The following is a 17229-nucleotide window of genomic DNA, read 5'->3' as shown; positions in this document are numbered from 1 at the left end:
GGACAGGCTACGACTCCATGCGTGGCTAAGGTCAGACCCCTGTTTTCAAGATCTCTGGGCTTCGGTAGAGGTCTGTGTCTCTGGAAGCAGTGTTCAGAGTCATGGGGGGGCTTCCCCCGACGATCGGTCTTTCCAAGGATAGGCTCCATTGCTGCTTCTGGGTGTCTGAAACTTCATGCTGGGCCCTAGGCCCCTGGACGGCCAAGGCGGCTGATGCCGAAGTCTCTCCCCGGGCGCCGCGGCCTTTGCGTGGGTCCAGATCCATTCAATGTGAATTGGTCCATTTTGGTTTGCGTCTCCGTGGGTTTCGGACCTCGGTCTTTCCCCATGGTGAAGTAGGAGTAAGGTGAGGGGCCTTGTTTGCGGGATGTCTCCGGGTCGCCTGATAGGCCGTTTGGTCCGGGGCTAGCAGCTGTCCTCCAGCTTGCGTCTTGATAGGTGTGCGGACGAAATTCAGGGCCCTTCCGTTGATGGGGGGCAGGCATAGGCTTGCGGGTTTGGCCGTTCGTATGGCTGCTGTGGAGGCGTGGGCCATTCGCCGCGCACGCTGTCGCCCTACTCCGGTGGGTGGTTGGAAAGCAGCAGGGTATCGGGATCTTTGTTATCCCACCTTCTGGCCGCTGGGACTCCGTACGCTACATATGTGTCATGAGTAAGTCCAGGCTAGGTCCTGCATCCACCGGCTCTCTGACGATCGCTGTGTCAGGCCTGGAGCTGGCAGTGTAATGGTGGGATCAGCGGTCAGGTCCTCCGTCGGTCCCCAGACGGGAACCCAGGCCTGATGTGGTGCAGTCTGAATGCTCGCCCCACCTGAAAGTATCCTGGGTTTAAGAGCGGGGGGGCTCGACCCACAGCATTTTCAGCCAGATCTCGACTCCACATACTGCCTGGCAACCCTGTCAGCTCCTGGCTGCTTGCCCACCACTGTCCCTGAAGCTGCGGAACAGCCTACAGGGCTTTAGATTTATTTGGCGTACCCTGATGTGGATCCATCTCCATCAATTTCCGCCTCCAGTGCATTGTGGGTGGGGGGCCACTGGGCCACGGACCATGGCCGCCCCGCGCCGGTAGGCAGCCGCAAACGCTGCGGTTTCATAATTGTGTTACCCTCCCCCGCCTGTTGCAATCACAACATGGGGGGCCTCCCCCCCCAGGCACGGCTGCGAAACCGGAGAGCCAGGCTCCAATCCCATGACTCCCCACCCTTTATGCTTGCCAGGCCCTCCCAGCGCAGTCCACAGGCGGAGTCAGAGGTCAGGTCTTCCGCCGGGGCCCGAGCGGAGGGAGCCCAGGCCAGCCGATGTGTGGGTTGGGTGTTTGGTCCACTTGGGGGTGTCTCAGATTGAAGAGGAAGGAGGGCTGGCTCACAACAGTCTCCACTAGCCCTCCGGCCTCCCGCCCCGATGGGCCGCCCGATTCACCCCAGGCCGCCCGCTTACCACGTGTGGAAGATGCTGCAGATGGCCTACAGGGTTCCGGGCTCTGTCAGTGGTCTCCGATGCAGGTCCGTCGCCAGGGGGCCAGGCCTCCGGTGCCATTTGGATGGGTGGGCACAGAGTCTCACTCTTGTGTCCCCGACAGATTTGCGGGGCTGCACCACTCCAGTTCTCCAGGCAGCAGCAGGGCTCCACCAATGTTGGTCACTAGGAAGCCTAGTACTTTAGGCCCGTCCTGGGCATGCTGCGCCTGACTGCACTTCCCGCCTGTGGTGTAGCGGTCTAGTGTTGTACGCGCCGCCCCGTGATGTCACAGGATGTCCGGTGGCGGCCATTTCGGGAATTGAGTACGAGCGCCGAATTCGAACTGTAAGGAGCTCCGAGCCGGCGCTCCTGTGAGAGAATAAAGTACATGAGACCACACCACGTGTACTGGTGATTATTGGTAGGTGAGGCAGCAGGGAACAACATTACAATGGCGACGAGCTGGCGATTTTGAAGGGGGACGTCGCATGTCACCCGAGTGAACCACGCAGCACCTGTAGTCCACCGGCAGCCATCTCATGACCCACAGGAGCGTGGCAGAGCGACGGAGTCAGCGTGCGCCGCACTAGCGCTGAAGGACCCCAGGGGACACCACTCGACGCGCCGCGGCAGGAAAACCCCGCAAAGCAGAGGCCCAGCAGGCCGGGGCACGGCGCGCGTCCCACCCTTAACCGGTAGAGTGCGGAGTGCACCCTGGAAGACGCCAGCAGCAGCCCCGTGGACGGGAGCAGTCCGGGCACGGTGGACAACGGGGGAAGCGGTGCTAGCGGAGAGGAAGAGGCAGTGAGCTCGCCCACGCCCGGAAGATGTCGAGCTAGAAGCAGGAGGAAGATGGCCTCCCAAGCGTGCTCCTTAACAAATCCGGTACCGTTCTTAGCAAAGCCAGGGGCACCTGAGATGCCGTGGGAAGACTGGAGGATGTACTTTGTCAACTATCTAGAAGCACTGGAGGAGGAGAGTGACACACCATACACAAGTTCACGACGGAAGAAAATTCTCCTGCACAACCTGGGTCCGGCTGGACAACGAGTATACCAGGACTTGGTGAAGGCGGACAGACCAGCAACGGATGTCGACGTGTTTCGACACGCGTTAGAGGATCTGGACGCGCACTATCGTCCAGTGGTGTGTACGGCAATCGACAGATACAACTTCTACCACCGGAAACAATGCAAAAGCGAAACAGTAGACGAATACGTAGCCGCCCTACAAAAACTGGCTTTAACGTGCAAGTTCGGTAACCTCCAGGAGGACCTGATTCGGGACCAGATCATTATGCACACCGTAAACACGAGTATCCAAGAGAAGCTATGGACCAATGGGGATGCCCCACTGAAAACGGTGGTAGCGCTAGTAAAGAAGGCAGAACTCTCCAGAAGATGCGGGGAAGCGGCCAAGCGCGAGAACCCCCCAGGACAGACCGTGTGCAAGGTGGAGGACCGGAGGACGACGGACAACAGACAGCCGGGAAGGCCACAGGGCACACGATCGAACAGAAGGTTCAACCCCAGGATGCAAGGAATGCAAGGACAAAGGCAGAGTAACAAGACGGGCTGCTACAGGTGCGGCAGCGACAACCATGCAGCCAGCGACAAACGATGCCCAGCATTTTGCGCCAAATGTCTGTATTGCGGACTCATCGGGCACTACGAAAAGGTATGCCGGAGGAAGTCCCAAAGGCAAGAGGTGAAGTTTGTAGCCCCGGGGACGCGGGAAGAAGACGACGACGAAGGAGAAGTGGAAGAGGATGAAATCCTGATCATAGAAGAGCAGGTGCTGGGCATAGAGGCCATAACGGACAGAAAACCCCGGTGCGACATGAACATTGGAGGGATACAGACCACCATGGTGGCCGACTCAGGATCACCCTACACCATAGTGCAAAGAAAGATATGGGAGGAAGAGTTCGCGCCCAAAACGACATATTACTTGAGGCCCACGGATATCCATCCCGTGACCTTCACGGGAGAACCGATACCCATGGTAGGGTATTGTCCGCTCACCTTCGAATTCCGAGGACGCACATGTGAAGGAAAACTGTATGTGGCGGAGAAGGGACCCTCGGTGTTGGGCTGGAGAGATCAAGGAGCGTTGGGCATAAAGTTGAACCCAGGTGGGCACATGCAAGTCCTCATGACGGAGGACGGCCCGGACATGGAAGGAAGGCGTTGGAAAGAAGAGTTCCCTGAAGTATTCAAAGACACCATCGGCCGGATGGCGAAGTTCACGCACAAGATACAACTGAAAGAAGGAGCAACACCAGTGACCCACAAGGTGCGCAACATTCCCTTCCGCGTACGAAGTGCCGTGCAGGAAGAACTACAGAGGTTAGAGGATACTGGCGTAATCGAGGCGATAGACAATGCGGAATGGCTGGCACCCTTGGTCGTAGCGCAGAAGCCCAACGGGAAGGTGAGACTGTGTGTCGACCTTAGAGAGCTGAATAAGAATATCGTCGTTGGCAAGTTTCCCTTGCCTAGGATCAACGAGATGCTAGCGAAGACCCACGGAGCACAGTGGTTCTCCACAGTGGACCTCACATCCGCCTATCACCAGATTGCCCTGCATAAGTCATGCAACCATCTAACATCCTTCATAACACCGTTCGGGTGCTATAAGTTTCTGAGGATGCCGTTCGGACTTGCGTCCGCGGCAGCGGTCTTCCAGAAGCTGATGCACAAGCTATTCCACAGGAAGATGGGCATCCAATACTTTCAGGATGATATCCTTGTGATGGGGGCCACCCGAGAAGAACATGACAAGAGACTGGCAGAAGTCCTGGCGGTGTTGCAGCAGAATGGGCTTACCGACCAATGGGACAAATGCAAGTTCAGCGTAAACACCGTCACCTACCTGGGCCATGAAATAAGCAAGCACGGCATAGAACCCAAATCATCAAACGTCGCTGCAATAAGGGATGCGCCTACACCATCGAGCAAAGAGGACGTACGTACCTTCCTGGGCATGGCGGAGTTTTATAGCAAATTCGTAGCCCACTTCGCCTCCAAAACGCATCTCATGAGGTCACTCCTCAAGAACAAGTCCACCTTCGTATGGACGGGAGAGCATCAACAGGAGTTTGAGGCAATGAAGAAGAACATCAGCGAAGCGGTGCCGATCCACGGATATGATCCGGAAGCCCCCACCATGCTGACGATAGATGCCAGTGATCGAGGGCTGGGGGCAGTCCTCATGCAAAAGACAGCAGAGGGGGGCGTATCTACGATCAGTTTCGCATCACGGGCGCTAGCGCCGAACGAAAGCAAGTTCAGCGTCATTGAAAAAGAGATGCTAGCGGCTGTGTGGGCGATGGAGAGGTTCCGGCAATTCCTGTGGGGAGGACGGTTCTTGCTGCGAACGGATCACAAGCCGCTAGTGAAGGTCCTCACGTCAGGGGGGCATGAGCATGCGACACCGAGGATCGCGAAAATGACACTCCGGCTGTTGGACTACGTCTACGACGTGGAATACCTACCAGGCCACCGCAACGGTGTGGCGGACTTCCTGAGCAGGGCGGCGGCCAAGGAGACCGCGGAAACTCAAGAAGAAGGAGGCTGGGAAGACTACGCGGTAGCCTTCACAGGCGACCATGAAAGAGCAATAAGTGCCCAGGAATGGGAAGAGGAGTACGGCAAGGACGATCAGTTGAGTGCAATCAAAACATACGTGACTAAAGGATGGCCAGAGAAGAGATTGCTGAGCGAGGAGCTGAAACAATTTTGGGAAGTGAAGGAAGAACTGTCCCTAGGAGACAACCCAGGGTTCTTGCTGCGCAGCAACAAGGTGGTTCCGCCCATCGCATTGAGACAACGCATACTATCTCTCACCCATGAAGGACATTTGGGCATCGTAAAGACCAAAGGAAGAGCCAAGGAGGACTACTGGTGGCCGGGGATAGATCTGGCAGTAGAACGGCATGTACGAGGGTGTGAACATTGCAGCAACGCAGACAAAACACAAAGGATGCTAAGACCACCACTGGGCAAATTTGCGTGCCCGGATAACCCGTGGGAGGAGATCTCGATCGACGTCCTGGGACCCATCACGGACGCGAACGAGATCCAGAAGTACATCACCGTAGTGGTAGACCGGTATTCCAAGTGGCCGGAAGTCCACGTGGCAGACAACACGGAGACGGAGACGATTCTGGAATTCCTGATGGACATCTTCATAAGGGAAGGAATACCCAAAGGGATTCTGAGCGACAACGGCCCGCAATTCATCTCCAGCAAATGGGGTACATTCATGGACCGAAACGGAATTTCCATACGGCACACTCCCATCTACTACCCAGCCGGGAACGGCGCGGCGGAGAGGTTCAACAGAGTGATCATGGGTTCTGTCCAAGCCGCCATAAGCCAAGGGAAAGACTGGGAAAAAGAGTTGAAAAGGCTGATGTGGGCATATCGTATCACCCCCACGTCAACGGGGTACAGTCCCTTCCGGGTGCTTAGGGGGCGAGAACCCTTCACGAAGGACAATGTGGCCTGGAAGCGACTCACCGTACAGAGCCATTGGTCCCCGGCGGTGGTGCGGAAAAATTGGGAGAAGGCACAAGCAGTGTATACAGAACACTACGACAGGGCACACAACACGAAGGAGGTGGCCCTAGGAAAGGGGGAGTGGGTGAGAGTCAAGCTACCCACCATGCAAAAGAAGGGAGACAGCAAGTTCACGCCGCCGTTCCAAGTGCTGGAACCATACTCACGATCGGCGCTTCTCAGCGACGGGAAGATATGGGCACAGGACCGCATGGCGAGATGCTCACCTGCAGGAGAGAAAACAGCGGCGGAGGCGACGCCAGCAGAGACACCTAACAAGGCGGCGAGTTCCGCAGAAGAAGGGGAAAGCCCTCCAAGAGACACGGGACGCAGTCCCCAGGCTGAGTGGAGACACAGCGCTGGAGGGAAGAAGGAGCAGGAAGGAGAAGCCCGAGAGGACAGAGCGGGCAGTGCTAAAGGACAGGCAAGCCGGGAAGGTGAAGAAGGGACACCTGACATGCAGAGCATGACCACCACCCCGAGAACAGGTGAACCTGACCGGCAGACGCGACGGGGAAGAAGAATCATACTGCCCCGGAGGTTTGGAGAATATTGCATTGACAACAAGTAAGACTGTACAAGTTACAGGGGTTCTGTTGGGAGGTTGTTTTGGTAAAGGGGTAGATGTGGTGTAGCGGTCTAGTGTTGTACGCGCCGCCCCGTGACGTCACAGGATGTCCGGTGGCGGCCATTTCGGGAATTGAGTACGAGCGCCGAATTCGAACTGTAAGGAGCTCCGAGCCGGCGCTCCTGTGAGAGAATAAAGTACATGAGACCACACCACGTGTACTGGTGATTATTGGTAGGTGAGGCAGCAGGGAACAACATTACACCGCCAGGTGTTCTACGGTCGTCTTGTGCCACGCCACCCGGGGATCCCGGTCCGCTCAGCCCGAGCCTTGTCCACGTTGCCAGAGGCCGCCGCAGGTGGGCTCGTTTGGATGACGGCTTGTCCGAATTTCGTAGAGGGGATAGGCTACTCTCCACTGCAACGTTGGCCGGATACTGCAATCAAGCTCCCGGCCGCTCCAAGCATGGAGCCGAGACCGCCATCTTGGGCGAGGTCACCGCATTCGTGGTCCAAGCTCGAGCAGTCGCCACCGTCAGAGGCCTCGGCAGGTGGGTGATTCTTGGTTTAGATTGCGCCCGCTCACAGACGGGAGACTAGGGGTCTTCCCACTGCAGCGTGGCTGAGATCCCAAACGAGCCAGCCAAACTGCCGCGGCCGCTATTTTAAATAAAGCAGCCACCCTCGCCGCAGCGTCGGTCCGGACCCTGACAATCGCATCAGCAGCCATACAGGCCAAGGCAGGCTACCCCCGGTGTCAGTGGGTCGGGGCCAGCCGCAGGGTTGCTAATTTCTACCGATAGGCTCATGGGAATTGGGCTGATGACGGAGGGGCCCGGAGCACTAGAGTGCGACCGCCATCTTGACACTCCAAGCCACGCCTCCGAGTCTAAATTAATGCTCCCTTCCAGTGCTCACTTTATGAGATAATGCCTAAAATTCTCTCACATACAGGACACAACAATAACGAAGATGAACACTGTATCTGTTGAAAAGATCCTATGTCAGCTGCTTCCCCACACGTTCTAATTCTGGAAGAATAGCAGGTTACATGCAGCAGATTTGCAACAGGACTACACTCACGGTGCAAATCTGCAGCAAGTAACCTGCAAAGACAAAAGGATTCGTTTTTGGTTTCACCCTCATCTTTTGCCCTCAAATTTGACAACAAAATCAGTGCAACTGAGTCTTGTAGTAACGATGAGCATTTAGCATTTCTGCAGCACTTGCTGTCACAAAGAATTCAGTTTATGTTTTATACTGAATAAACTAGCGGGATTGCAATAGAGAGCAAAACGCCTTTTACATCTCCATTCACCTCTCGACAAACTTGCAAAAAACAACAGAAAGAATGGGACTTCGGTTTCCTTGCTGGACTGCTGAGACTGCATGGCAGGTATGTGTCCATCCGCGCTGCTTTTCATCCTGACACCTGCTTCCGGTCAGGACGCAGCACAGATAAAAGGAATCCTTTCACTGAGACATTTGGAGGTGGGAGTGCCGGAGAGGGAAAGAGACTCCAACACCTGCAATCCCCTGCAGACTGCATCTCTGCCCTGCCACAGTGTGTTTCAGTTAGTGCAAGCTTCACCAGGACACAGGTGAGACAATTCACATAAATCGCGGCAAAATGTGAAGTATGACCTGTCCGGCACACCCGAAAAGTATTAGAATATTTCATAAATACCTCTTGAGAACCCGTAGGTTTTTCGCCAGTTTATATGGAGAACGTGTCATTTGCCCTTCAGTTTTTTCCCCAGTGTTCTTGGAAGAGATGCGCTACCCTTTTCCCTTGCCAGCCCACTGTGGAGGAAGTAAGTCTCTCTTGGCATCATGGAGCAGGTGTTGTTGGTACACCCCTTTCAAACTGCTTCTAGATGGCCCCAGTTTGAGTTAGGCCAGGGAAAAGAACCATAGAGATGTAGAGTGATTTTCTCAAGGTCACACAAATTGGTTGAGTGCAAAAGTCTGGATTCCAAATGTCTCCTGAATCTGAAATTCAAAATGTAGTCACTATAATAAAGCGAAGAATAAACACACAGAGCATTGATAGGTTGTGCGATGGCAAAGGAAATAATACACTGTGTTCACCCTGCAGTGCCTTTCAGGTCAAGTCAAGTTTGTTTACAGTCTTGTCCAATTCAGTGGCCTTTTGTGAACCACGAATTAAAGTTATAATATGTCAAATATACTTTATCAGAGGGAAGGAACCATAGCAATTACAAACTGGACTTCGGCTCCTAACCCCCAGCTTATGTTTTTAGAACAGAATCTGTAGTGTACTGTTGACCATATAAACTGCAACTAACTAAGGTCTAAACTGAACATTTTCATACGAAAAGTAGAATGTGTTCCCCTATCTGAGATCCTTTTTGAGAAATCATTGAGAGACTCTGAGATTGTTCAAATGGCCCAGGCCGCCTGGTGTCAATGGCACTAGAAACCTTTCTGCACATGTATAGGAAGCAATTATTATCACTCTGTTTTCACTGGAGTGTTACACACCACACTTTTTTTTTTTTTTTAAACAAACTTTATTGGCGTCCACAAAATTACAACTTCCGTCATCTTCAATACACTGCATAACAGGGTAATATCAACAGATGCTCCAAAGAGGCCTCAATCTAGTATATTTTGTTTCACGCCACACTTGTATCCACATATAAATTGCATTGAGAATTGAGTTCTGAGCTTGCTGGTGCTGGGTCTCAAACCAGTGACCTTCAACTCTTATGACAGAAGGTTTTACCCGCCATGCATTATGGGCTCACCAAACATTCACAATATATGTCCTTGCAAGCATGCACGGTAGAGCTAAAGGGAAGTGAAAGTATACATTCTGCAGTGGCCTTCACAGGTACATCAGGCAATATTAAAAACCAGGGCTCTTATTACACATTGGATGCACTTACCTTCTTTGTACCATCATGCACCTTTAAATAGGCACGCCGTGCGCAAACAGGGAAAATGCACTCTATCACAGTGAATGCACTGACCTCACGGTAGCCATGAACTCATCCTACCAAAGGGACAGCGCATTCAAGTGAATTATGGAACAGCTGTTTCAAAGCAGTTCTGTTTCACAGTACAGTCACCAACCTATCTGCACTCTGAGAAAGGAATAGAGATCCCTTTGCAGGCGGGTGCAGTGAGTGACTGCACCCACCTGCAAGGGGATATCTTGGGAGGGTCCATGGAACCCACTTTTCCTGTTCCAGAGGACTGCTATCAGAGGGTGCACTGACAGCGCAACACCTTTTCGTGACACACTTTCAGCGCACCTCCTGAGAGCTTCTATGCCTTTGATGCCCGCATCTATAAAATGGCACGGGCGCAGAGGCAAAGAGATTCCCTCATTTGCATGGTGCCACGCCCCTATAAAAATGTGAGAATGCCCTCTTGAGATAGCGCTGGTGCTACATGTGCACCAGCACTATCAGTAATACAGGAGGGTCCGCACAAGCATCTGCAGCCCTTTCTGTAATACCAAAGTGCCCCAGCGGTGCACAAAATGGACTCACATGCCCCCGTTGTGCCCTCGTTTAATACGGTCCCAGTTGTATTACTTTGACCCCTGTGCAAAGTCGTAGGTTCATGCATCTGTCAGTGAACACTCATGAGAATCAGGTGAGCAGCAACAATGAACCGTTAGTGAAACTGAAAATGCACTGATTCCTTGTCAGGAAGAGAACACGGCATAAACTGTATCCCCCAACCCTGTGCCATCCTTACTCAATACATGATCTGTGTGCAGAAGAAAGTAAATGAATTGGTGCACAGTGCACAGGCAGGACAAGACTTCAGTAGGTAGGTCTAGGGTGACTACTCCACCCCATGCCATCCCTGGCACTGCCCAGAGTATTGTGTCTTTAACCGAAAAATCATTTCCGACAGGTGCATTAATCTAATTAGTTGAATGGAAGCACACCAAAGCTACAGCACCCAGAATTCATTAGGTTGTCACATGAAAACTCAGGACTGGGAACAGCACCTGCAGCAACACAGAGCTTGGCAGCCCCTTGTTAAAGCAGGCCTAGTTGAATATCTAGGTGCCCGCACATGTCTCCCGTGCCCCAGTACCTGAAGGGCATAACATGAGCCCAGGAGACTGCTGAGTAGGGAGTAGGACTCCTACAGAATGGTGAAGAGAGGCAAAGATCCTCCAGCTCAGCAGGAGAGTGTGCCTCCCCATTCCCCATAAACTAAGCTCCACCGCAGTGCGCTCTTCGAGACCAACACCTCACCATCGGCAGACACAGAGGCTGAGCGAAGAAATGGCTGACAAACACTCAACAAATGAAGGAGCAATGGAAGGTGGGAAAGCCTAGGAGCCTTGGGGAGGTGAAGAGGACTGTTTTAGCAGGGCCCCTTCAACTAAATAAACCCAGAAACAGTAACTGACCAGAAACACCTGGGCTGGGTAGGGCACAACCACAAGGGCAGTACATGGCAGGGTAGTAACTCTAAATATGCAACAGGTGCAGTAGCACCAGGACCCAGGGGCAGGAGGGGCCAACCACACTTCAATTATGGCTGCATTTTACTAACAAACCAGCGGACGGCATTCTTTAAGTGAATAATGGCCTTTTGCCACTGGTGTCAGGCAATGTACAGGATATATAAAACAAAAAGATAATCTCTTACCAACAGGGAAGGTAGATATCCACTGTTGTGAGACAGAAAATCACAGGAGGTATGGTAGCTTTATGACTCTCAGAGAGAAGGTGCAGTCTAAGTCAGGGACTGGGCATCAGTACATGTTTTTAGGTTTATTTAAGGGGTAAGGTTGTTAAATCCTATCGTTGTAATAGACAAAACTTGAGGTAACGACTGGGACCAGGAAGATGGAAAAGGAGGAAATGCATACATTACTTTTAACTTCAGAGTTTTTTGTTGTCGGTATATATTTCTGGTGGAAAGGTAGCCTACAAGCCACCAGACTTTGCAACAGAAACTTTCCCATGAAATGAAACACTCATAAAAGACTGTATCTTACGGCAACTCGCTGGATTGCTGGTAGAGCTGCAACCTGAAGATCACAGGTTCAAAGACTATTGAGTCCATCAAGACTCTAATCAGTTTATGAAATAGTTTATTTGGCTTCATTAAATCTTAAAACATTACTTTCAATGCATACACATCTCACTTTCAGTCCCTTATCCTTCCTTCAGCAATTCCATGAGTATTATAGAATTCAGATGCATAGTTCTTAGAGCAGGAGTCTGGAGTCCAGGGGTCTAATGGACCGCGTGTGCCCCTTTGGAAGTGGAAGATCCACTGGAACCCTGCGGATCCTGTGTCATCTTCCTGCAGACATTGGTTGCTGAAATCAGCTGAAATCTACAGGTGAGATTGCATTGAGAAATGAGAAATTATCAGGGGAATATGACCCTGAATCCCCAATTCCCTTGGTAATTCCATATTTCTGAGGAGACCTTTGGGGACCTCCATGTAATCCCTGGTAACTTCGTTCCCAACAGTTACTGGCACTTCTGGCGAGAGGTGTTACCAGGCCATACGATTGTCCTGCGTAATGTAGCCCTTATTGGTGCATGCTGTGCAAGCGTACTCATTCATGCCATCTAACACTCTCAAAACTATCCTTTTACAGGTGAAGCAGCTCTCTGCATAGAATGGAGCAACAGGCGAAATGCAGAGCCAGATCCCCATTGGTGATGGTTGATGCTTATTTTCTGAATCAAAAAGAAGATGAAGAGCTCTGCGAGAAACTCGATGGCATCCACTACCAGCATTATTGTACAATGTCAACACTAAGGAAAGAGACTAGCCAGGCCGAGAAGCAGTGCAGGAATCTTCTCGCCCAGCGCAAGACCATCCAAAGAACCACGCTCGACCATGTCATGAGTGAAATCCGTTGTTTGAAGGTTGAAAGGCCTAGTAGCGTCATACGGAAGCATGGCACTCTACTTAAGCCTGGAGCAATCGACAGAGCGAGCAGCGCATCTCCTAGACTTGGCCAATCAAGAGTTGCTCATGCCTCTCCTTGGCAACTGGCCAGTGATGGAGGGGGCAATGGCTTAATCTCAGATCAGCCACCCTTCTTGAGAAGAGCTGTTTCTGATGACGAGTGGTCAAAATACAAACTCAGACCTGCCACTTGCAAGACTCACGAAGCATCCAGCTGTGCGCCACCGAGAAAACCAAGGGCAGTGTCTTCTCGTCTGAGGAAATTGGACAGCACCACAGACACAATGACCTACAGGAAGCTTGAGGGAATTGCAAAAATTGAAAACATTTCCCTAAAGGAAGCTGAACGCACAAGGCAGAATAAGATCATGGAAAAGGAGAAAATAAGCCAGATGCTGGATGAGGCACTGCAACAGAAAATAAACCACTTCCTAAAGAAGTTTGAGGATAAACGACTGCACTCTCTCACTGCATCTCTATAGCGGTGCCACACGTCAGACATCAAATTCACCTATTCACCTGTACTTTATTGGTAAATCAAGGAGTCCTGTGCTAAGAAACTGAATTCTGATTTCTTGGGAAGCTCACCGGTAGTAGCTGCACTATGTTTGAGGCAGAAATTGCCAATTTACTTTCTTGGCTGTCAAAGCTGCCACCTATAGACGTTTTTCATAAAAGGATTCAAAACCCTTTACCAACCAAACTGTAAAGAGCTTACGGTGTGGTTGGCTTTGGCACCCACAATTCGACAGAATTTCTGACATGCTGGTTGCTCACAGTGTCCCTTTTATTTACCCTCTTCTACACTGCACAATGTTTGGTTCAGTTTCAGGGGGTAGGACTTTCAGATCTCTGCAACGAATGCATTTGTATCCAAATCCCTGGTAGTTGTATTTGAAATTTCATTTATATAGCGCTTACTACCCCTGATGAGGCGTTGAAGCGCCTTTTCGGCGAGTAGCAAGCTACTCTTGGACCCATAAAGGATTAGTGTTTAATTAGTATAGTGAAATATGAAAGTAATTCAAGCGGTGGATAGGTTAGTCAGTTATTTATTTATTTTTTTTTTATATAAAGAAACCTTTATTTGACTTCAAAGAGTTACAGACTTGGGCCTACAACCCCTTGGGCCGGCCGCTAATTAGTACGAGACGTGTCATTTCACCGTTGTACAGACTTGTCAATCAAAGGATCCCGTCAGTCCATCAGCACTCCGAGTGAAGGCAGCGGCAGTAGTCGAGTAACAATATTAAATACGGTTTCATCTTTCAATTTAAGACTTATAAACATTACACACAAACAAGGCAATAGGCATTGTGAATATCAGGACGCGTTCCCCGGGGTAGGAAATCAATGATCTGTGGCAGAGGAGGGAGGGGGGCCTGGGAGCAGAGGAAAAGTCAAACTATAACATACTCATAACATAACAGATTAGGAATGTTCAGTTAGTCAGTTATTTGATGCACATTTACCCCATGAGCTTTATGTTCAAGCTCGTCAATTGCGCTTGCTAACTGTGGGAGCCAGGCAAGGCCCATTCATACAATACTTTCATCTTTCCAGAGGCCTTACACCCAGCAATTATAACTGGCTACATCAGCACTGTAACTGTAACATCGGTCATGTAACTGCTGTAACTACATTTGCACTATATTTTACCGAATCATTGTATTTATTTTCATATTGGTTTAGAACAACCTTAGACATTTTGATACATCGATCAATCGCAACAATAAATTGCATAATTCAATAAAATTTATGACACGTGCACATTTGATAATCTAGAATTATGTTTGAGGATCTTTTATTTTAATTTTTTTATTGTATGATTGAATCGTGTTATGAGCAGTGGACTACAACTTCATCAAGAGTGAAATTAAATAAATAAAAATTATGACACAGGGTCTGATTTGGAGTTTGGCGGACAGATTATGTGTCATCACCGTGGCGCAGTACTTTACTCCTGGAATGGTGAGGGTACTCCGCCTGCCAAATTTAGAGATAGCTGTCAGCCCAGTGGACATCTCTTGTAATTCCAGGAGATGCCGTCATGGCGGTTCCTGAAAATGCATCGACAGTTTGACAGACTGCTCCGTCAATTTAACGGAGCTGTACATCAAACTTTCAATTGTTTGTTTTATTTTCAAAAACAAAATCCCAAAGTGGGATTTTGTTTTTGAAAATAAGAAAAACAATGAACCCCCTCTCCATGAGAGTTTTCTTACATGGAATGGGGTAATTTTGTAGTTCTCACTGGCCCTTACCGCTAGCTAGGTTTTATCTGGTGTTGACTGACAGTGAAAATTAGCCATTTGTCTGCTCACTTTAAATAGGCCGGGCAGAAAAGATGCAAAACCTCCTACAGCCATTACTTTGTTGGGCTGTCAGCGCTGTATGTCGGTGGCGACGACGGAGGAAAACAAGAAGAAATAAAGATATTTCTCCTCGTTGCACCTTTACTGGGAAAGCGTACAATTTTCATGCATTCCCAGGGTTACTACTCGTAGAATCAGTGGCAATGCACCAAAAAGCATGAGTCGAAGCGTGGGGACACTCGCCCTCCTCCCATGTAATGCCTTCCCGAAGCAGAGTAATGCAAGGCAGCGAGTTGAGTTACTCTGCATCTACCAAGCCATGCAGGGCCACGCAAGGTGGGTTTGCACAGCTTGGTAAATCTGAATTAAGCCCTTGCGCTGCCTGGCATGATGCAATAGTAACGCATGGGCTTAATAAATCTGTTCCTCGGTGTACTAGGGCTCGACCACCAGACTTCACATGTTTTTATCATGTTCAAGTCGCCCTTTCAAGCTTAGGACTACCGAGTACAGTATAAGGCTGATTCATAAAAGCATTTATGGACACCGAAAGCAGTAATACAGGAGAACCTTTTTTGTGGTCTTTCACACCTTTTGAATAGGTCCTGATAGGTCCAACTCCCTATTAGCAAAAGTGTCATACAAGTGTAAAGAGGGCACAGTCCTTTTTTTCGTACTAGCTGCATATACATATTACCTGAATATTTCCATTTTAGTTAAGTTTTAGATGTTTTTGAGCCAGTGCACAGACGTGCAAGAGTACGTGACAGAGTATTACAGAGACACTACATTGAATACTGCTAAATACCTTTGCGAATAGGCGCCATTACTTATAGGAGTACCATATTTTCTGAAAATAGCATGAGACTGTCCATCAGATAATTGCCATGATTCTGTTTTGACTATCTGCATCGAAACCTGGGTTACTCTGCGGTGCTGTGGAACCTGGGCGTTCCTAATCACTCATTGCTTGAATTCCTTTAAAACACAATTTAGAAAGGATGCTTGCATCAAATGCTGGGCTCCATTGTGTTATCTCTACAGAGCACACAGACCATTCTACCTACAGAGTCCTTTCCTCTGGGGCCCTGAGTTGCTTATGTAGAATAACGAGGGGCAACAGACAGATGCGCCCGCTAAGAGCCGCCGTAATGCATGCACATTACAAAACCAAACAGGCATTCACTAATCACACATGCAAAGCATTGAACACCACCATCATAACATACCAGAGAAAGAGAACAGCTGCTCTCAACCTCAGACCAGAGCAGGACTGGGAACCAAAAGCAGCCCTGGCAAAAATGTTCAATCAGTTCTGCTCCCTCCCTCTCTCATCTCTTTCATCTCTCTCTCTCTCTCTGTTTCCTGAAGCCCCTCTGCCCCATCCTTGTGCCTGCTGAAATTACCAAAGAAACTGGGAAATGTGGCAGAGGCACCATCAGCAGCCCCTGCCCTACAAATCGACCTCCAAAGGCTCCGGCCCACTAGGGAAATGCCCGGTGGCAAAAAACACACAGACAGTCCAGGCCTGCCTCAGACCCAAGAGGTGTGCAGCAAGGCACAACCAGGGGCGGGCGTAGATGCTGCCCACACAAGGCCAGTTTGCCTAAGACCGTGGCTGTGGGACACTTTTGAAATGCATACCATATACCTCTCCACATGTGCCTCTTTGCACACCCAGACACCCTGATTTTCCTGGCCAGAAAATTCATGGGTTGATTTAGAGTTTAGCAGATGGATGCACCAAGAGTAGGTGGTTGTTGGGTCCTCGCTAGAGAGTATATCCATGTATACTCTCTAAATAGGACAGACAAGACATCACTTATATTTGGCGGATGTCCTGCATCTGCCAAGATCTGAATTGTGCAATAAATCAATTCTTTGTTTCCATAATTCTGCATATTCCTAATTCTAATGGCTTATTCCTAATTTAAGAAAGTAGTGTCATCGCATGTTGATGCCTCTTGCAGCGCAACTGAATGGGGTTAAAATTGTAAAATCAGACTAGATTGAGGTTAATTCCATGCACTGAGTTAACCTCTGAGCTCACAAACCTGAAAGCAGACATATGGAAATAGGATACTTATTAAAGATATATAATTATATCAAAATTCCGACCATTGGCTTTCTTGATATTGTTAAACATGTACATATTAGCGGCCGGCCCTGGTGGTTGTAGGCCCATGTTTGTATTGATTCTTATGTGCAATAAAGGTTTTTAAAAAAAAAAAAAAAGAAAAAAAAAATTCCGACCATTTCCCACACAATCTTTGGTTCAGTTTCAGGGTTAGGACTTTCAGATCTCTGCAATGAATCCCTGGCAGTGCCACATTTACTCCATGAGATTTATGTTTATGTCCATGACTAATTTAAGTAGGTTTGAGCTGTTGGAATTT

At 49.8% G+C, this 17229-nt stretch overlaps 1 protein-coding gene across 3 annotated transcripts in view; it reads left to right on the top strand.

Moving 5' to 3' along the window:
- The window catches only part of LOC146816703 (uncharacterized), a 29316-nt gene extending 12299 nt beyond the window's left edge, over positions 1 to 17017 (top strand). For all 3 annotated transcript variants that reach the window (XM_085610591.1, XM_085610592.1, XM_085610593.1), the window contains one exon: positions 12202 to 17017. In XM_085610591.1, the coding sequence (XP_085466717.1) occupies positions 12224 to 13000 (777 nt within the window). In that variant the 5' untranslated portion in view covers positions 12202 to 12223 and the 3' untranslated portion in view covers positions 13001 to 17017. The remainder of the gene's footprint in view (positions 1 to 12201) is intronic.
- The last annotated feature ends 212 nt before the right edge of the window (positions 17018 to 17229 follow it).

Source organism: Triturus cristatus, chromosome 6, assembly GCF_964204655.1.
Source record: "Triturus cristatus chromosome 6, aTriCri1.1, whole genome shotgun sequence".
Taxonomy (NCBI): domain Eukaryota; kingdom Metazoa; phylum Chordata; class Amphibia; order Caudata; family Salamandridae; genus Triturus; species Triturus cristatus.
The sequence above is the reverse complement of the archived record's forward strand: the minus strand, read 5'-3'. Positions and strand labels throughout refer to the sequence as shown.